Consider the following 20,670-nt stretch of genomic DNA (forward strand, 5'->3'; position numbering starts at 1 on the left):
GCATTCTTGCTTTACATACCACGGCTCTCGTTAATGCCTCGGGAGCATGGCCCCTAAATCTTAATTGTTTGGGTAGGGGATGCAGGGCTGCAGTAAGAAAATGGATATATAGCAAGGCCTTTAGACGAGCGCTCCAGGCGCAGGACCCTCGCCTTTGCAGATTGGGGTGTGGATTATAGCACTTTCAACTGGACTTTGGACCATACAGAAAGGAGGACAAGTAATGAAGGAGCCCTCCCCCAGTGGATCTGAAGCAAGCTCTTCATCCACAGGATATTAACCAAGGTGTGAATGTATTCCAGAAATTAACTGGGAGGTGGCTGCCCAAAATGCTTCCTGGTGAGCATTTTGAGAAAAAGGACCTTGGTGCGTTCGGCCCTCCACCCAGAAGCGCGAAGGTCTTAAGAGCTGGGGGAAATACACTGGGGAGAGTGTTTTAAGCAAGTCGTTTATATACAATTAAATGTCACTTTAATCGTGAGTGGTGGACAGAATAATGGCACGATCCTTGTTTTTATTTTCCACTGGGGTGGCGGGGATGCTGCTACCTGCAAATGGGTCTGCTCCAATTTGACCTCTCCCACCCCACGAACCAGCACACTGGAGTCAGCTTTCTCGTGCCAAGCGGGGCATCTGCTGTTTTGTGGGAGCCCTCACCGCCCAATCCTAAACGCGTCTCCTTGCATTCCACGCAGCCGGCCCTTTTCTGCGCGTTTACTTGGCACTCGGCCCCACTTCAGGCCGCGATCTCGCCGACGCGGGAGAGCGCGTCCTCACGGAGCCCTTCGGGGTTTCCTTCCGACTCCAGGCTGCCCAGATTTTTAAGATCGCGCCTTGCAAAGCGCTTCATCCGCCCTCCCCCTGGGCTCGTCTCTTCGGAATCCCCGCGGAAGCCAGCGGGCATAGGATCGCAACTCTCTTCCCTGACGCACGGCGAGGCACGATCCGCCCGGGGCTGCGCTAGTCCGAAGCCGGAAGGCGCGCATGCTCGTTGGCGAGGCCCGCGCCTCGTGCCTGCGAGGAACACCTCGGAGCCCTCCCGGCCTCCCTCCCTCGGCGCACCACGTGACGCTATATAACCTCCAGGCCCGGCCGGCGGGCGGGAGGAGGTGGGGAGCACGAGACAAGGACGCCTTTGGTCGCTCGGCGCCCGGCCAGCTTCTTCAGCCGCAGCCACAGCGCGCCATCCCCGCGCGCTCTCTCTCTCTCCTCCTCCCTTCAGGCGCCGAGCGCGAGGGGCGAGGGGCGGGGCTTCATTCCATGTTCTCTGGCTGGCCGGGAGTCCCGCCCAAGTTCTTCCTTCCTTCCTTCGGTGGGTAAGAAGCCGGGCGAGGGGCGTGTCCTCCTCCGCATGCAAATGAGCCGCCGTGACGGACAGCTCGCCTTGCCAATGCCCCGGCGAAACTCCTCTCCTCACAAAACTCCTCGCCTCGCAGACTCCCTTATGCCCGCGCCAAAAGCTGGTCGCGCCGGGCGCCGGGGGGGAAAGCTCGCCTCGCTCGCCTCACGGGGGGCGGCTCGCGAGCGCGCCGACCAGACGAGCCGCCGGGGCTGGCCGGCCGTCGCGGCGGCCGCTTGCCTGGCGGAGCCTGGCCGAGGCTGCTTTTGCCTCACGCGCGCTCGGCTCGGCCGCCCCTTCCCCGCCCGGGCTGGGGAAGACGCCTCCTCCTGCTGCTGCTCCTCCGCCTCCATTTTCCCGCGCGCTCCTCTTGCCCAGATGCCCGCCGCCTCCTCCTCCTCCTCTTGCAGCAGCAGCCGCGGGTGACTTCTGCGTGGGAAAGCAGGAGCGCGGGCGAGCGCGCGAGGCGGCGGCGGCGGGCGCGCGCGCGCTCCCGGGACGTGCGAGAGGCTTTCCCTCAGCCTCGCGCCGAGCTCTCCTTTTGGCTCGCGCTCCTCCCGCCTATGGAGGGGACGCTGTGAGCTCCTCAGCGGCTGCAGCGAGCGAGCGGCGGCGGCGCCCGTAGCTGAAGCGCCCGCAGTCGTCCTCCGCTCGCCTCAGCCCAGGCCCCTTCCTCGCTCGCTGCCCGTGGGCCAGCCATGTCCTACCCTCAGGGCTACCTCTACCAGCCCCCGGGCTCGCTGGCGCTCTACTCGTGCCCGGCTTACGGGGCGTCGGCGCTGGCGGCGCCCCGGAGCGAAGAGCTGGCCAGGTCGTCTTCGGGCTCGGCGTTCAGCCCTTACCCCGGATCCGCCGCCTTCACCGCCCAAGCGGCGGCCACCGGCTTCAGCAGCCCGCTCCAGTACTCCACCGACCCGGCCACGGGATTCCCCTCCTACATGGTGGGTAACGGACCGGACAGCCCACCGCCGGCGCCAGCCGCCTCCATCTTCATCCTCCTCCTCCTCCATCGCTTCCCCCGCTCGCAGCGCCGAGGCTGCCCGGGCTAGGCGGGGGGGTCGTGGGGATGCAGCCCGCCCGACACGCCGGGCAACCCGCGTTAGGCACACACACGGAAGCCTTCTTCCTCCGAGGCAGCCTCGCTGCGCTTCTCTCGACTTTCCTCCTTCGCTTTCCCCTCTTTCGTTGCTGATCCATCTTCTCATCCCTCCCTCCCTCCCCCTTTCCTTTCCTTCTCTCCATCTCCCTCACTTCTTCCCCTTGCCAATTTATTTCCTTTCTTCTTTTCTCCTCGCTCACTTTCGTTTTCTGACATCCGTATCCTCCTCCACCTTTTCCTTCCACCTCTTTAGCGCTTCTCCCATATATAAATATTTAGAAATCTATGTGATTTCCCGGGGCGGGGGAGGCTTTCGACCGATGGAAAGGAGTCCAAGCTGAAACTCGATTAAAGGTGTTGTTTGTTTATTTTTATTTTTATTTATTTGTTGCTGGGGGAGAGAAGAGAGAGAGGGCTCCTCTTCGGACGGATTTCCACCTCCAACTCGCGCTTCCTTCCGAGCACGTCTGTGCTGGCGATCGCGCGTGTTTTTGCAGCTCTTGCAAACCGGCGAAGGATTAAAGCGAGCGGAGCCAATTGGTCCTGGGAAAGTGGGGCAAAGGGTTCGTTTTGTTTCACTACACAAGAGATATCAGATCGAGCGCCTTTGGCTGGAGTCGTCTCTCCCTCTCCCCCCCCCCACCTTTTCTCCCAGCCTGGCGATCTTTATTTAGGATAATGGGAGCCGATCTCAAACGCTCCTCTGTTTGACTTTCTCGTGGCAGAAGAAAAGCAGTCGCAAGTTGCCAAGCCTTATTGTTCCCGGGCTATTTAGGAACATTAGGTACATTCGGAGCGCTGTGTTTAGCTTGGTTTCCTGGACCGACTCCGAAAGTTATCAAGTTGGCTCAACTAATTCCTCTCTCTCTCCCCCCCCCCCTTTCTCTTCTCTCTCCTCGCCCTCGTATTATGCAGACTTTAAATCAGCGCAATTTAAACGTTTAAAGGGCGAATTAAAATGCTAATTATATCGCATTTGACCAATTCGAAACGGTGCATATCTTCTGGTTTGCAAATTGGATTTGCAATGCATTAGCGAAGTGAATTGCTAAGTGGGGGGCTTTGTTGTCTCTCTCTCTCTCTCCTCTCTCTCTTTCTCTCTCTCTTTCCTGTATGGCAACAGAGGAAATATCGTTGCAACCATGTGTGGAGGAGGAGGAGGAGGAGAGGGGAGAGGAAAAGTAGAAAGCTATCATTTTAAGAAACTACCTGTAGGGCCTTTGGAGGGAGAAAATAAAAATGTCTGCGTTGAATTGCAATAAACTGCAACGAAGACGAAGACATCCGCAGTTTTCAGAGGGAAGAAGGGATTCGAATGCCCTCTGGATACTTTATTTTTTTTTCTTGAGTAATAATAATGCAGGAGTGCTCGGCACTACAATTAAGAAATAATAACATTCGCTGGAGTGATTGCATTACATTAGTGTAAAATGTAATAGTCGCTCCCGTGGCGTTGCCTGCTAGCTGGTGGCTGCCAGCTCTTCCGAAATGCCTAACGCCCTTGCTTTTGTGCTTGGCAGGGCTCCCCTTACGATGCCCACGCGACGGGCATGAGCGGGGCCATCAGCTACCACCCTTACGGTAGCCCAGCCTACCCCTACCAGCTGAACGACCCGGCTTACCGCAAGAACGCCACGCGGGACGCCACGGCCACGCTGAAGGCCTGGCTGCAGGAGCACCGCAAGAACCCGTACCCGACCAAAGGCGAGAAGATCATGCTGGCCATCATCACCAAGATGACCCTCACGCAGGTCTCTACCTGGTTCGCCAACGCCAGGAGGAGGCTCAAGAAGGAGAACAAGATGACCTGGGCGCCGCGCAACAAGAGCGAGGACGAGGACGAGGACCTCGACGCCGGCGGCGGCGGCGGGATCCGGGGCAAGGAAGAGGAGGCGCTGCCGTCGGACAAAGGCCGCGACAGCAACGAGACGTCGGCCGAGGATGAAGGTGAGGGAGGAACAGGCTGGTTTCGTGGGGCAGGGAGGCAGATCATGGGCCTGCATGGAGCCCTGCAGCCCGACCCGGTGCAGGTCTACCTCGGAGTTCAGTGGGGCTTACTCGGAGGTAAGTGTGTGTTGTGTGCACGCGCGCGGGGGATTATTCCAGGCTGGAGGGGCAGCTTCCCCGCATTGCATTGCATTGCCTTGCAGTGCATTGCGCGCATCTTCCACATTCATCCCCTGAGACTCCTGCCGCCCCTGCACTTTCTCTTTTAAAGGCAGGGGGAAACGCCATTCCCTGCGAAGTAAGCGCCGCGGAGCGGAGTGAAGCTTGCCTCCCCGTAGGCGCTTGCCCCGGGAAAAGGCCGTGTAAACCGCGGTAGTTATCCCGCTTCCAGATAAACAGGCTTGAAGGATCTCAAGCCTTCGGAGCGCTTTAGGGACATTGTCTCGGGCAGTGCTTGCAGCGGCTTTGGAAAGGAGATGAGGACGAGGATTATTTGTAGCAGAAGCGCACGACCCGGGAGCAGAGGAGGCTGAAGGCCGCTTCTCAATAAAATGTGTTTTTTTGGCGGGGGGCAAGTAAGCCCTGCCCCACATAAGCGATCACAAGTAGCGGGGCCCGCAACCATTTGAAAGGCAATGCCCATCATCTTTGGGCGGGCCAAGCCCACTCAAATATTTTATTGGGGAGGGGGCTTCGAAGGGACCTTGGCCCCTAGGAGCTGGCTCCTATCTCAAGCTTGTGCCTTATGCCGACACCTGAACCCACGGCCGGGCCGTCCGATCCACCTATGGTGGAAGCTAAGAGGCCCTCAAGAGGCCTATGGATCCGAGGAGATTTCGCAGGAGATCGTCTCTGGAGGGGCCCTGGAGTGGGGAGCAGGAGATGCTCCGATTGTTTGCCACTTGTTTTGGGGGTGGCGGGGAGTCTGAGGTTTAGGAGACGGGGTGCTGCGCTCTCTTCCTCCCGCTGCTGCTGCAGCCGGTGCCTCCGCCTGGTTTCCTTGACGGTTCCCCTGGTTCTCTGCCGCAGGGATCAGCTTGCAGGTGGACTCGCTCACCGACCACTCCTGCTCGGCCGAATCGGACGGCGAGAAGGCCCCTTGCGGCGCCGGGGACCCGCTCTGCGAGTCCGGCTCGGAGTGCAAGGACAAGTACGAGGAGATCGACGAGGACGAGGACGACGTCGAGGAGGAGGAGGAGGACGACGACGAGGAGGAGGACGACGACGAGGCAGCGGCGGGCAGGGGTCTCCCCTCCAAGCCCCTCACCTCCTCCCCTCTCACCGGGGTGGAAGCCCCTCTGCTGGGTCACCCGCACGCCGAGGACTCCGCGCGCAACGCCAACAAAGCCGCTTTGGACGCCCGCATGGCCCCGACGGCGGCTTCGCAAACCACGCCGGCCAGCAAGCCCAAGCTGTGGTCGCTGGCGGAAATCGCCACCTCGGACCTTAAGCACCCTCAGCACCACCACCACCACCCCCCGCACCACCCGCACAACCTGGGCCAGAGCTGCCAGCCGTCGGTGCCGCCCTCTTCCACCCCACACAGCGCTGCCTACTCGCCCTCCTCTCTCCTGGGGAGGCATATTTATTACACCTCGCCTTTTTATAGCAACTACACAAACTATGGGAACTTCAACGCCCTCCAGGGTCAGGGCATCCTGAGGTACAACTCAGCCACGGTGGCCTCCAGCGAGGGGCTAAATCAGACGGTCTTAAGCGGCGGCGGCGGCGGAGGCGGCAGTAGCTCGGTGCACAAGCCGGGCTCGGAGAACTCTTTGAAAACCATCGCGAGCCACCTCGAACAACATTACAAGCCTTCCAATCCAGACTCCAAAAAAGGTAAGTGTTCCCTGGCTAGGTTTCCTTTTCTACTAAGGAATAACTTGGGGCGCAAATTTACCCTACCCCCCCTCCAAAAAAAATCACAATAAGGTGGGTGCTACAAGCAAGAAGGCAATGGTGGTTTCTGACAGTCCCGGTACAAAACTCTTTTTCGAAACTGCAATCCAGGTCACAGTTCTTCCGCTTGGAATTCCATAGATTTTAATTTTGTTGTTGTTGTTGTTGTCAAAGCAGCCGTTTTGTGTGGGATAGCAGCCCGAAGCTGTGGTCAGGCCTCTGAAGAAGAGGATCTAACAGAAAACGCTGAGATTTGCCTTCCAGTTATGAATGTGATTAGGAACATAATGTATATAAATTGCTCCGTGCAATTAAAATGCCTCTAAAAATCACTAAAAGCTCCTTGAACCTGTATATAATCTGAAAATATTTGCAGAAAGTTTATTCATTGTTTTTGTTGCTAAGAGAGGAGAAATAATAGCAAGGGAGAATATTGTTTTGGCAATATTCCCAAGCAAAAAAAGGAGAACAGTTTCAGGTTGGGGTGAGAGAGGAAAAACAGTACAGTGTGGAGCAGAGAGAAGTCTGATAGCTTGTGCCTAAATATATTTACTCGGAAGTAAACCCCCCCCCCCAGTAGAATGGGACCGAATCTAAAGGCAATTCATTTAGGAGTGCAGCTTCAGTTGTCTGTCTCCTTCAAAGTTCCATTATTGGTCTGAGACATTGCTACAAGTTATGCTAAATTTAAAACAAGTAATTAAGAATGCTGGCCCTTCGAACGAGTAAACTCCCAGATCCACTGAGACATGCCAGCTCAAGAAAACGCCTTCCAAGGGCTGTGCTGGGGTTTTGTGCAAGAGGGAGCTAGGCTGTGCCCAGAGTGTATAATCTAGTTAGCCAGCTGTGTCCTGTGACTAACTGACGCTTCTATTTTGACAGACCCCACTGAAGTGTGCACAGTAGGACTACAACCATACCTATAGAAGTGCAATCACACAGCAGCCAGGCAAGTAAGTGAAACCAGCTCCTTTTTCTCCTTCTTTCTCCTTCTATTCTGTTACACCGCTTAGGAGGATCATTTGGCATCGGCTCCAGAAACATATTGCTCAGCCTGCAAATTTGCTTAATGTTAATTTCTTGCTCCATTACCAAAAGAGCATTATTACAAAGAAAAGCCTATTGCATTTTCACCTTTCCTTTTTTGTTGTTGTTGTTGGAGAAATCAGTTCAATTATTTCACACAAGCCTCTTGCTTTTTTTAAAAAAAATGAAAGTTGTGTATTTTCAATAAATATTTAAATCACAGTATTATTATTCCCCCCCCCCCAAATTATTATTGGCAAATTGAAACTGCAATAGACTAGGAACTCCTCCTACATAAGGCCCCCTCGAAATATATGGGCGGATAGTTGTGTGTTCCCTTTGGAAGCCAGCCAGAATTCATCTCATTGTCCCTCTGTACTATTTGAAATGTATATCAGCACGCCAAATAAAAGAACATGATTGCACTGATTCAATGCTTCGGGTGCCGTACAGAAAATTTCCCTGCTCAGATGCACCTTAAGGCATCTTTATAAACACGCAATTCTAATAGTTGTGAATCAAAATAAAGAGTGATTTTATTTTCAAACAGCAGAGAAGGAAAATGAGAGGAGTCCTGGCTGGGTTCCAAGGAGAACATAGTGTCTGCATGAATTGCCTCTGTTTCCCCATTTATTTCCAAATCGCTGCTACAGTTAGGATTAAAGAATATCTTGTGGCCAACCATTTCCCACCCCCACAGGGGGGGAAAAAAAAGCAGAACAGAACCCAAGCCTAATCCTCCTATGCTGAAAAGAAAAGAAAAAGCGTTTTAGTTTGCCTTCCATTTTTAACACGCCGCGTGTAACTGAAAGATTGTGGATGATCTGGTGTTTTCCTTGGTCCACAGGTAGGTGTCACAATTGCTTTGAGAAAAGTCAACAAGCCATCATCTCTCCCCAAGCTAATCTATCTATCTCTAACAAAATTCTAAATCTGGATCACATCTTGTGCCACTGTATAAAAGAAGACCACAGAGCACTATTAAATCTACAGACTCTCTCTAATTGTTAAACCAGAATTTTGCTGGACATTATGTGAGTTTACTGGTATAGTCTAGTTCTCCCCAATGTATATGTGACTTAAAAAGAAAGAATGAAAGAAAGAAAGAAAGAAGCAAATCTGTTTTTTCTCAGGATATCTCGAATTGATCAGCTTATTGCCACGGTATATATATATATATCTATATATATCTATATTCTGTAGGTGTGATAGGATTTATTGTACAAACACTTTGTAAAAGATACATACAGTAGCAATTAATTAAATAAACCATGACTGAAGAACTTGAGTACTTACAAAGTGGAAACAAATTTGATATTTATTTTTGTAATGATATGAGAGCTTCTAGTAATTTATGCAAGTTGTATTGCAACGGAATCCCAACTCTTTTGTAAATAAATTATGCCTGGTTTTTATTTGAGACATTGATGGTTATACAATCCCTCGTTGTTTAACGAGAATTCTTTACTAATTTATATCTTTAATTGTAAATAAAAACAGATTAGTCTACAATAAGGTGGTGGCCTTTTTTTGTTCATTTTTAGTATTTATCTTTTTTTTGTAATTCATGATAATTTATAAAATATCACTGTTACAGTTGCCTAAGGTAACTTCTTAAATATTTAAAATATATTTAGCATTGTGGCTAATTAAACCTGTTGAACGTATATATTGCAGGACAATAAAAACCTTCAGAGTGAATCTGTTGCACTGGACTATATACAATTTACATTTTTAAAAGATTACTATTGTACATCCTGTTGTATTTAGTGCTAGCATTCTTAATTCAAAATACCATGTTTACTTGCACTGTAAATGAAGATTTGTGTTTCATTTTTATCAAGAGATACAAAACACTTGAAAGTAAAAAAAAAAGGAAAATATCCCACCTCTTTAAAAAAATATATCTATAATGTGGTAATCACTTAAGAGAGTCACCATTAGGTTAAAAAAAGTAGCTAAACCATCACTTCAATCCCTCCCCCCCCCCCACGAATAATGAGAATTCCCTTATAATATAATTTCAATAAGGAGACAAACAGCCATTTATTTTCTCCCTCAAAGATAAATTGAGTGAATATAACTTACGGTTATAAAACAAGAATAATAGCTTCTTAGATTGCCCTTTAATCAATCATACACTTATTTTTCAAGAGGCTCATCTATTTTATTCCATGATTAATAATGTTCCAACGTGAGAGCATTATTAGATCCCAGCAGGGGAGATCCTGGGTGCTTTTAGCTGCTTTGGAATGGTCAGTTGGGGTTCATTACGGGCTGATATTGAACAATTTATAAAATCTTGTCTAAACATCTGCCAGCTCAGATAGGCCGATGTGTCTGAAGATGGGAAATTGCTCGACCAGTTGATATTGACAAACGGGGCTCTCTCCAGTGGCTTTTTGTTCGCTGAAAATTAGTGGCCTCCTGCTCAGGGGCTTGTTAGAAAGGGCATTTGAAAGTGATCTTAGATACTTCAGGGTTCAGCCTGGGGAATGTTAACTGGATAAAGAGTGGAATCTGCGTGCATGTCTGTGGTGTAATTACAGAAGGTTACCTACAGCTTATGTTGTTACCAGAATGTATTTGCTTATCATCATCATCAACAACAACAACATCATCCTCATCACCTTGCCACTAAGTAAACAAAGTAGCCTAACCAAAAGACAGGTCTCTTGGGCAGGTGGCTGCCGTGTGTGTGTGTGTAGAAAGCAACATTTAAAATAATAATAATAATAATTTTAAAATATTCATACTCTACGTTGCAATCCTAAAACCACCCAATTGTTAAAGTTTTCACTGATGTCACCAGAACTGAGTTCAAAGTAAATATTTTGGGACAATATTTTAGCACAGGTTTGGATGCTGGTCCAGCAATAATGGGGTCTATTTATCTGAGTGATTCGGGCCTCCCCCATTCCCACCCCCAGAGCTATTCCCAATTCGGTCTAGAGTTCCAACCCATTCCTAAAGCGTTTCTTCTTTACAGCAACTCTGACACAAACCAAATCTGTTTGCCTGCCTCCTTTATCTAAAATTTTATTTCTTCCCTTTCTATGTGACATTTCAAATTTCTCAGTGCAGAATGTTAAGAGGGTCAGCCGAGGGGGCGGGCAGTTCTCCTGCGCAAGCCTCCCTTGAAACGAACCACGCTTTTCCATTAAGGTTTCCCCGCGAGTCCTCTTGCCCACGTCCCGTTCATTTCGATGGGGCGTGCGCAGGAGAACTTCCCTGGCGAATGGTGCTCTCAGCAACTGGCTGATATTTCTATCCCTGGCCGCAGCAGGCTTCAAACGGAGCTGTGGAATTTGTTGTGTTTTGGCTTTATAACGGTAACTGGTGGGTTTAATACAATTTTGTATTTAAATACTACTCAGCGTAATTTTTATATGTGATATATATTTTTGCAGGCTAAAGCTCTTTTGAGGGAATATAGTGCCTTCGGGCAGATGGGCGATATAGATGCCAACAATTCCATCGTATCTGTCAGATTATTATTCTAAAGGAGAAAAGTGTAAAATTATCCCGCGCTCCCTTTCGCGGCGACCTTTGAATGGGAGCTTCCTGCTCCCATAGCGTGGATATTCATTCTCTCTCCCTCTCTCCTCCCTTCCTCGCCTTATTATACACCAGGTTCTCTGTTGGATAACATGTACATTTCAGTTGGTTTTATATTTTATTTTATTTTATTTTATTTTGAAAATCCATTCTGTGGCAGAGATTAGGAAAGCTAACGACTCTCCTTTGATGTTTATACGCCCAAAGAATTATCTAAGATTTCCATAATTTACTCACCCCTTGCTAGAATTTAGACCTGGGATTTCTTTTTCTGGAAGGAAAAGTCGAAAGACTTTGGGCAGCTGGCTTTGAAACATTTCCCTCTTTGCCTGTCAGATCCAACGGTTTTGGTATAATCTACTTCACATTCACACACACACACACACACACACACACACACACACAGAGAGAGAGAGAGAGAGAGAGAGAGAGAGAGAGAGAGAGAGATGTGAATTACTATCTCTTTGCAATGGATTCAATCTCCACCGCCTCGCCCAAATCTAACCGATTTATTAAATAGCAATTAAGGTGCATCCATCGGGAAGTTCTCCTGCGCAAGCCCCCCACTGTGATGAGCTGAAACGATATCGCGTTAGATATTAAAAGGTATAAATGAACGGGAAGCCCTCATTGGCTGAAGGCGAGTAAAATCTTGCGCATGCCCCATTCATTTAAGCGGAAGTTTGGCGCCGTTTAAAGCTCCTCTGCAAGGTCTTGCTGGAACATTACGAATTGGAAGCTTGTGTAGGAGAGCTTCCAGCTGAATTATGCGCTAAGATAAACGAAAGGAGAGCTAAACCGCCACACCTACTGAAGAGTAAACAACAGAAACAGAGCAATGTAAATCCAAAAGGAAATCGTGCAAATACTGGCCTGCTGTTCTTGAAAACCCATTGAGTCCCCTTCCTTGGAATATTATTATTATAATCATAATTATTATAATTATTATTATTATTACTACTATCAGCAACAGATTCAAAACCCAAACAAACATTTCCGCTCCTGTTCTCTCTCTGCGACCCTTCCCAACTTTTCCAACTCGCCCAGTTTTCAGTTTGCGCTTCCTACTTGCGCGCAAGTAGGCCTGATCCAACCGGGCTCCTCTTAATGTGCTTGCATGAAACTGTAGCAGTCGAGGTAGCCTTTGCTTCGCGAAATGCGACCTTGCCTGGCAGGTAAAAGGTCTACACCTACACACACACACACCCGCCTTACATCACCAGGACTCGGAGAAATGGTCAGACTGGGCTAGCTGCGGTCCAGTAAGGGGGAGATATGATATAACACACACCCTCGCCCTATCTCTGTACTGCTCCTTCCTTTCTTGCCTACAAATGTCAGCAGTTGCTGGCAAGAAGGCAAGAAGGGAGAGCTCGTTTGCCTTGCAGTGAGGCGGGCGGGGGCAAGAACTGGCGAGGGCAGGACGCGTCTTCCTCCGCTCGCCTTTCACTTCCTTGGTCAGACGTCGTTTGCTTGTTTTTGTTTGCTTTGTGTTGACTTGCTTGTTTATTTCAAAGGAGACCGAGAGGGATTTGCTCCCGCGGGCAAGCTCACGATTGCAGGGGCAGAGCTAAATTCAACGTCTGTACACAGGGCTGCGCGATCGGCGTGCATTCAAAGCGCATGCACACACGCACACACCCCAATAATTCTGGGAACTGTAGTCTGTTCAGGGTGCTGGGCTTTGCAACTTTGCGAGGGGCAAACTACAGCTGCCTGGGTTCTTGGGGCGCGTGTGCTTTAAATGCGCTGTAAATGTCTGGTGTGCAGGCAGCCTTGCACCAGCAAGAGGTCTGTAGCCATCAAGCCTCTGGGAGCCTTTTCGGTATCTGGGGCTTCTCGCTCGGAAACCTGTCCGCAAATCGCTCGCTCGTTTACTGGAGGATAGACTGCCATTCAGTTCAATGGGACTCGCAGACTTGACCTTGCGCGCGTTTACGCGAACGCGAAGTCCTATGGGGTTGTTTCTAGTGAATGTGCAAACCGATAAGTTTGCAAACGCCAACGATATCAGCTTTGAAAGCTGGTGCATCGCGCCGCTGGGGATTTTCAAAGATGCATTGTTAGCAGCGTGCAAGGCCAGCCGTCGCAGGAGGTTAAATCGGTGTCGCCTCTTTATTTCCCAGCCATGCCTCCACCTCGCACAGAGAGAGAGACAGAGACTGCAGGCCACCAGGGCTTTTCGCCTCTGGGGATGGCATCCCTAAACTGGAGAGGGGGCGTTCCTCTTCGGCCGCGCTGAGCCAAGCACAAAGCGGAACACAAGTCCTTAACAAATACATGAGAAACGTCACAGCTAATAGCCGGGCGTCAGAAAAGGGAAGCCGAAATCCAATTAACAGCTCAAGGCTTTGCTGCTTATTAACAATAAGGATTAAGGCTGCAATCTTATGTACACTTACCCGGGAGTAAGTCCCGCTGCACCAAGTGGGACTTATTTCGGAGTAAACATGCCAAGGAAGGGGCTACCTATCTGCCCACACTTTCGCCACCCTATCGAAGGATGCTCACTGGATGAACACGTAATTTATTTTGTGTGGGTGGGGCGTGTTGAAAGCACGCGTCCGCCGTCCGCACGAAGAGCTGGCGGCGGGGAGAAGGAAGCGGGGAACTGGAGCGAAACAGGAGAAGACTCAGAATCAGATTCTGAAATAGGAAAAAGTAAAGCGAGGCAAGAATTTGGAAACACCTTGAGAGCTACTCATCTGACGGAACTCCTCTGACCGAGCAAAATGCACACGTAACGTCAAGACGCGCCCGCACAACCCCGCGGTTAAAAATAATAAAATAAATCAAAGCAATGGCATTCTCGAAGCTTCGAAGCTTTTCTCTGTTTTGAAGCCTCGCCATGCGCGCGATTCATTATTTTGCATCATTTCCCCCCCTTAAGGCTTTAACAGATGTGCCAGGAGTGCGCGCGGGGGGGGGGTGGCTACGTGCCCGACAGCAAGCAAAACTGTCCCCCCCCCATCGTTGCTCTCCAACGGTATGCACTTCTCAGTGACGCAATTGCAGCCAACCTTGGCTGTCGTTCAAATCTATGGGAACTTTGCCCTTGAGACGAAGGCGATGAGAACCATCCCACGAGGATTTCAGCGGCGTTGGGTGCTATATAGGAGATATTTTATTATATATATTGTGCGCCGTGAGCTACCTGCTTCTTCTAACAGGCCCAAATCATGCCCCCCTCACCTCACCAACCCTTCATTTGCAAGCAGCTGCTTGGGGGCGGGGGGGGGGCAGCTGAACCAGTGCTCCCCTCTCTCCCTGTAAGGCCTCCAATTGGGGGAAAGCTTGTATATTAAACAGAAATCGAACAAACGACATGAACAGTTTCCTGTGAAACGTGGCAGTACAGCTCCCTTCCTATTTAAAGGCGTCTGCGCGCATTTCTGCACGAGCGAATGTTACCGAATTATCTCTCCGGGGCTAAAAGCGAGCCTTGCGTCTTAACTTCCCGTTAAATAAGGCGCTAAATCTAATAGCGAAAGTCAGAATACCTGCCCAGCCCGGTGGCAAAAGTGTGACCCTCCAGCTGTCGTTGGCTCCAGCTCCCATCAGCCTGAGCCAGCATGACCAGTGGTCAGAGGCGATAGGAACTGCAATCCAGACCCGTCTGGATGGCCACGGGCCTAGGGAGGCACCCAGCTTTTCAGTTCCCCAGAGCGAGAGAGATCCCGCCTGAAACCAAGTTCCCCATGCCAAGGGAAATGTTTGTGATCCTATTGACAGGGAATCCCTCCCCCCCCCACCTCCGCCCCGCTTCCTTAAAAGAAATAGCCATACGCACATCCAAAGGAGAATAAACTGACATTTCATTGTGTAGAACATCCGATCAATTATTAATCGTTAGCGTCAACAATGGGGTTATAATTACTTTCGGTTACTTAAAGGCATATTTATTTATTTTTCCTCTCCGTCTCTCTGATCTGGTAATTAGCTAATCCTCTCGTGTAATGGATTCCGAGCTGATTTCATTAGGATGTCATCGCGGCCCTCCGTCCCCTCCCCTCCTCCGGGCAGGTCCTTCTGGCGGCTCGGCGAGGCTGAAGGCGGCGCCCCCGCCAAAGACAGTCTTCTTCATCGGGTCGTTTTCTTTCTCCCTTCCTAGAGAGCGAGTTAGTCCTGGGAAGAGAGAAACGGCTTCAAAGCGGATCGCGGCCGGAGCTGAGAGAACTCCCCCGAAGGAGCTGAGGAGAGCGCCTCCCGTCTTCCTCTTCCTTCTCCCTAGGGAGAAGATGGTTGCTTTTTAAAAACAATATATTATCATTGTTATTTAAAATTCTCAACTTCCGAAGCTGGATTCTGAAACTGGACGCGAAGCAACAGGGCCGTGGAGACCTACTTGTTTGGAGCGACAAGCCTGAGGGCATCGAGGGGCGCTCGCTTTTTCTAAGATGCGCAGACAGATCCTGTGCCTGTTTACTCGGAAGCCAAACCCCCTCCGAGCTCAATGGATTCAACAACGTTTGCTCTCGAGTAAGCTGCGCAGGACATGCCTTCCGGCAGGAGTGACTTAAACGGCAGAGTGTAAAATTAAAGAACTTTATTTGAAACTGAAGAAACGGTTCTGCTTTCAGGCTTGAACCCCATCCTCCAAAAAATGGGTGAGAGGTGTTAAAAGGAAACGCTCCAGGTCTGAGCACCCCAAGGTCGAGATTTTTGGCGTTATTTTTTTAAGTGCGTGTGTTGAACGTTGCTTTGAAAATAATCCAGCCATTCATTGTTCCAAACAAGGACTCGCCCTTCTTGATTTTTTTAAAAAAAGATAAAACCATTAAAGAGCCATTCCTCTCTGTTCGCGGACTTTTGACGATCTGATGACATTTTTTTCAGATCTCACTAGGAGAGTTTCACTACGCGGGGCGGCGAGGTGGGAAAATCTCTTCTGGAAACAAACACACCTTTTGTAAACGGAGCTTTTTCAGTTCAGATCTCAATTCACCACTTTTAATACCCCCTTTTAAACAGCGTGAGTCATGGACAGGTCACTACTCTCTCTTAGCACATTACAAAGCGAATATGTCTGTGCCACGCTCACACTTGACATCTTTGGGGGCGTCCACCTCCAGTTCGCTTCAGGAGCGAAAAGGCATTCGCCTTTCGCCCTTGAGTAACGCACAAGATCGCGAGGAGAAATGAGAGAAAAGACGCAGTGCCTTTATATATGGAAAGGCACGGGTCAATAAATAAAGAGACGATGCAGATTGCACAGATCTATATATAAACTGCGTCGAAGGCTACCTCGCGACGCGAGAAAGAGAGAGAACAGAAATCGACTGTGGCTGATGGACTCTTCCCGCCCCCTTCCAAAAAACGCAATAGCAGCAAAATCGCAAAGGGGAAAAAAATGCAAGTCCCCCCCCATTAATTCAGCCTGACAGCTCTGTCGCCCCCCGCCTCCCCCTGCCTCTTCCTCCACCAATGAAAGACTCTTTTCAGAAGGGTATGTTTTAATTTGTCACATCAAGGCAATAAAAGGCAGCAATATATACTTAACCAGTTAACATCGTAATAACAGGTTTAAAAGGAGCAATTAAATGGTCGAGAGTCGTGCGTCTGCTTCCCCCACCCCCCACCCCACTTTCTCTAAGCATTATTATTGCCACATCAACCAACTTCGCCCTATTGTCTCACTTCGCTCAGCTCCCTCCGGCCCTGCGAGTTTTATGGCGAAGTCTTTGTTGAGTAATCGACGTCTTTTACGCAAGCAGAGAGGGAGGTCTGCGCTTAAGCCAAAAGGGCCCCAGTAGATCGCCGCAGAGTTTCTCCCGACCCGCCTCCCAGGACCAAACAGCTTACAGTATTTTAAAAGCTGTATTTGGACTTGCTTACACAGGTAAGCGGGGTATTAGGATCACACTCTAAATAATAAACGAAGCCCAACTGAACTCACTTCGGAGCAGACTGGGGCTGGATTGAACTGCCTTTCAATTCTATGCGCCGCCTTGGGCCGCGTTCAAGGCGGCCTATAGAAGAACAATGAAGCCAAACAAATCCATCGTGTCCAACGATCCGTATCTCAAAAATACGGATCCACATACAAATATTGACAACCTGAAACTAAAAATGCAACAAAATACACTCCAACAGCTCATCTGAGGAAGAAAAAAAAAAACAAGTTTGCCTCGCACCTCCTCGTCACTTTCTCTAGATATGTAGTGATATCCATGTTAATCGTTATTAACCTAATTGACTTAATTCCAAAATCTGGGTAGCGGCAAAGAGCAGGTTGGTAGACAAAGAAGCGCTTATTCCTGGGCCTTTCCCGAGAAACAGGATCCGTCTTCTTTAGGGTTAACGTCAGGCACCAGGCCTTCCTTCGTGGTGGGTTTGGGGTTTTTGCCAGGTGAAGGCTCTTCTGTTTCCCTCCTCGCGCTGCCAGCTTCAAATGGCAAAATAATAAGGCCCAGGGCGCAAGCAGGCGGGTTTCTTGAGCGGGTAACTCCTGTTGGAATGAATGGGGAGGCGGAGGGGGCACCGTTTTAGCATTTCATTTGCCAGTACAAGGCAAGGTCCAGCTAACGCGGAGCACTAATAAATTCAACTGAGAGACATAGTGCAACTCTATCATGCCTTGTCAAAAGCAAGGCGCACGGACTTCCAGGGCTCACTCCCAATCTCAGATAATATAGGACTTCAGCCTTAAGAGCTTCGAAATCGAAGGGCAGTGCCACTCCAAATGAGACCAGCGCAAGAAAACTTCCCAGTGGATCGTGCCCATATAGTGCTTACCTGGAGCCTTTCAATTTTAGGTTTTTTAAAAAGAGGAAAAGTGTCATATATACTAACTCAGTCATACAAACACTTATTTTTCCCCATATAAGAAACGTGGGAGAGGCGTCACAGATTATCTCAGCGACTTCAGCACCGAAGCAGCATGAGAAAAGGACCCTCCGGCCCCCAACTCTCACCCACCTGCTTTCACAGAACCACATAGTTGGAAGGGACCACGAGGGTCATCTAGTCCGACCCTCTTGCTCAACGTGGGGCTCCAACCTGCCACCCTGAGATTAAGAGCCTCATGATATACTAACTGGGCTGTCCGCTTACTCAGGGGGAGGAGACTAGTGGGGCAAGCGAACTGCAACCAGGCGCTGCTGCAAAACAAGACCGTTTCCTTGGGTTAAATAATGCGCGTGTCCGGTTCGGTGCAAGGGGGTGCCACGATGCAGCGCAGCCTTAATCAGGCTGATACGGTGGGAAACTCTCAGGTAAGTGTGCCTTAGGGGACGCCGCTATTACAGGCCCGACACCCTCGTTCCACACCCCATGACAATAAGCGGGCCAAGTTCTCGTAGAGTCCTGGTTAGTAAAAGCGCCGTTAGTTGGGAGTGTGCTATAGAAAAATGAGCTCCCTAGAGGAGCCTGCGGGGGTGGGGTGGGGCAGGATCAGGTTAGAAGAATATATACAGTGGTACCTCGGGTTACAGACGCTTCAGGTTACAGATGCTTCAGGTTACAGACTCCGCTAACCCAGAAATAGTACCTCGGGTTAAGAACTTTGCTTCAGGATGAGAACAGAAATCGTGCTCCGGTGGCGCAGCGGCAGCAGGAGGCCTCATTAGCGAAAGTGGTGCTTCAGGTTAAGAACAGTTTCGGGTTAAGAACAGACCTCCAGAAAGAATTAAGTACTTAACCCGAGGTACCACTGTAGTTCCGAAATAAAAGGAAGGCTCAGCTGTCTTTAAGCTGGGCAGGATTTTCGCCGGCTCTCTGTCTAGACGGCAGGGGAGCTTTGGGGCGGAAGGGAGCAACCCTAGAGGCACAACGGGTCAGTGCGCCCGGTTCCTTCGAGTCCACCCTACCCAGGGACTCGATTCCTGCATTGCAAGGGGGTTGGACTAGATGACCCCCGGGACCCCTTCCAACTCCACAGTTCCATGATTCTAAGTGCCCACAGCCCAGCCCACCTGCAAGCAGCCCTGTTTACAAAGTCCTCGCCATGCTTTTGCGGGAGAAGTGTAGCGGCGCCTCCTCCTCTCATTAGCTCTCCCAACAATGCCTCCCGGATGAGACAGGCCGGGAGTGGGCCTGCGACTCTTAGATTTGCCGATCTTCCCTTTCCCTCTCTGCCCTTTCCCTTTTTCTCCCGCCTGCACATTACATTTCAGTCATGCTTTGCAGCAGAACACGATATCCCCCAAAGAACCCAAAGAAGAGACAGAGAGAGGGAGGGAGGGAGAGAGAGAGATACCCTGACAGCAACCATTAGTTAAGAAAAACCCTCGCGCAAGAGTATCAGCTAATTAAGATTCTGTTTAGCAATCCTGGATGGAATGTTAATGTTTCCCTCGGAAGGAGCGAGGAGGGAGGGAATGCAGTGGAAGGGGAGGGATAAACCCAAAACACCCCCAGCATCACCACCTAGCCCTGTTTTCTGAAGAGGAATGCTGATGCAGGGTGATAACATCACTTGCTTGTGTCCAAGGTCTGCCCAAGCCTGTTAGAAAGCCATTATCTCAAATTACTCCTGTACTTCATTCGCTCCCTCTCCCTCTCTGGTTTGGGGCTGAGCGAGCTTCCCTTGGCGTTGCAGCCGTGCCTGGAGCCTGGCAAAAGCCAATACTCTCTGAGGGAGATGGAGGCTGAATCGAGCTTCTCTCTTTTTTCGCTTCGAACGCTCTTGGCCTGTCCCCAAATCCTTGGGCAAATATAGCCCTCAATCGCTGCAAGCCCGATTAGGATCTCTCCGCTGGCGTCTGGGCCCCGTGTCCCCTGGGGACTCTGCTGACCCCTTTGAAGCCCCTTCCTCTCTTGCTTACAGCGAAGTTGACATGATTAACTGGGGGGTTTTTACAAGGCGAAGTTCGTTAGCTGCCAACACTCAACACCTTCGAGGGGTGGAGAAACAGGAGGGAGAATAAAAGGAAAATATACCCTGAGTTGACCTGGAGCGCGTTTAGCTCCAGAAAGGTTCCCTTGGGGCCTATTCACAGGAAGGTGGGGAACCAGGTAGGTGGCTGTACCACTTTGTACTGTGTGCGTTTGTGACATGAAGGAATGCACCTCTGTATAAAATGTTTCTGTGCCTTCTGGCCTCTCCTACCCTTGCAATAGGCAGCCATTCTCTGAACAAGACATTTTGTGACATAGGGAGAAACATTCAGAGGTATGAAGTGCGAGCTCAAGTGGTACAACCCAGACACAGGTTGTTCACCTCCACGAGAACCAGGCCTTTGACATGATCTAGCCAAAATAAAGCAACTTTAATAGACTTGATGTTAATCTCCCGCTTGGACTACTGCAATGCGCTCTATGTGGGGCTACCTTTGAAGGTGACCCGGAAACTGCAATTAATCCAGAATGCGGCAGCTAGACTGGTGACTGGGACTGGCCGCCGGGACCACATAACACCGGTCCTGAGAGATTTGCATTGGCTCCCAGTATGTTTCCGAGCACAATTCAAAGTGTTGGTGCTGCCCTTTAAAGCCCTAAATGGCCTCAGTCCAGTATACCTGAAGGAGCGTCTCCACCCCCATCGTTCAGCCTGGACACTGAGATCCAGCACCGAGGGCCTTCTGGCAGTTCCCTCACTGTGAGAAGCCAAGTTACAGGGAACCAGGCAGAGGGCCTTCTTGGTAGTGGCGCCCACCCTGTGGAACACCCTCCCTTCAGATGTGAAGGAAATAAGCAGCTATCCTATCTTTAAAAGACATCTGAAGGCAGCCCTGTTTAGGGAAGTTTTAAATATTTAATGCTGTACTGTTTTTAACATTTGATTGGGAGCCGCCCAGAGTAGCTGGGGAAACTCAGCCAGATGGGCGGGGTATAAATAATAAATTATTATTATTATTATTAT

The 20,670-nt window shown here is 50.1% G+C and overlaps 1 protein-coding gene across 5 annotated transcripts; it reads left to right on the top strand.

Moving 5' to 3' along the window:
* Window positions 1–1,437: 1,437 nt before the first annotated feature.
* Window positions 1,438–15,674, top strand: IRX2 (iroquois homeobox 2). 5 transcript variants are annotated; one of them, XM_083624695.1, is made up of 5 exons: window positions 1,438–2,280; window positions 3,959–4,385; window positions 5,415–6,224; window positions 7,167–7,237; window positions 8,158–9,011. In XM_083624695.1, exons 1-4 carry the CDS (start codon window positions 2,038–2,040, stop codon window positions 7,208–7,210), a joined length of 1,524 nt encoding a protein of 507 aa, XP_083480821.1. In that variant the 5' UTR covers window positions 1,438–2,037; the 3' UTR covers window positions 7,211–7,237; window positions 8,158–9,011. The 5 variants fall into 5 exon arrangements, with proteins under 5 accessions (XP_083480821.1, XP_083480822.1, XP_083480818.1 ...); XM_083624696.1 differs by lacking the exon at window positions 8,158–9,011 and adding an exon at window positions 14,980–15,674 and having other exon boundaries at window positions 1,440–2,280; XM_083624692.1 differs by having other exon boundaries at window positions 1,563–2,280; window positions 3,959–4,502.
* Window positions 15,675–20,670: the final 4,996 nt, after the last annotated feature.

The sequence above is a fragment of the Podarcis filfolensis genome (genome assembly GCF_964270895.1).
Source record: "Podarcis filfolensis genome assembly, chromosome: 7".
Taxonomy (NCBI): domain Eukaryota; kingdom Metazoa; phylum Chordata; class Lepidosauria; order Squamata; family Lacertidae; genus Podarcis; species Podarcis filfolensis.

Bases quoted from the DNA above. Each gene is read 5' to 3' on its own strand.
- IRX2 (XM_083624692.1), top strand. From the start codon at position 2,038: ATGTCCTACCCTCAGGGCTACCTCTACCAGCCCCCGGGCTCGCTGGCG. The intron at 2,281-3,958 runs GTGGGTAACGGA...TGTGCTTGGCAG, and splicing joins CGGGATTCCCCTCCTACATG to GGCTCCCCTTACGATGCCCA. The intron at 6,225-7,166 runs GTAAGTGTTCCC...CTATTTTGACAG, and splicing joins CAATCCAGACTCCAAAAAAG to ACCCCACTGAAGTGTGCACA.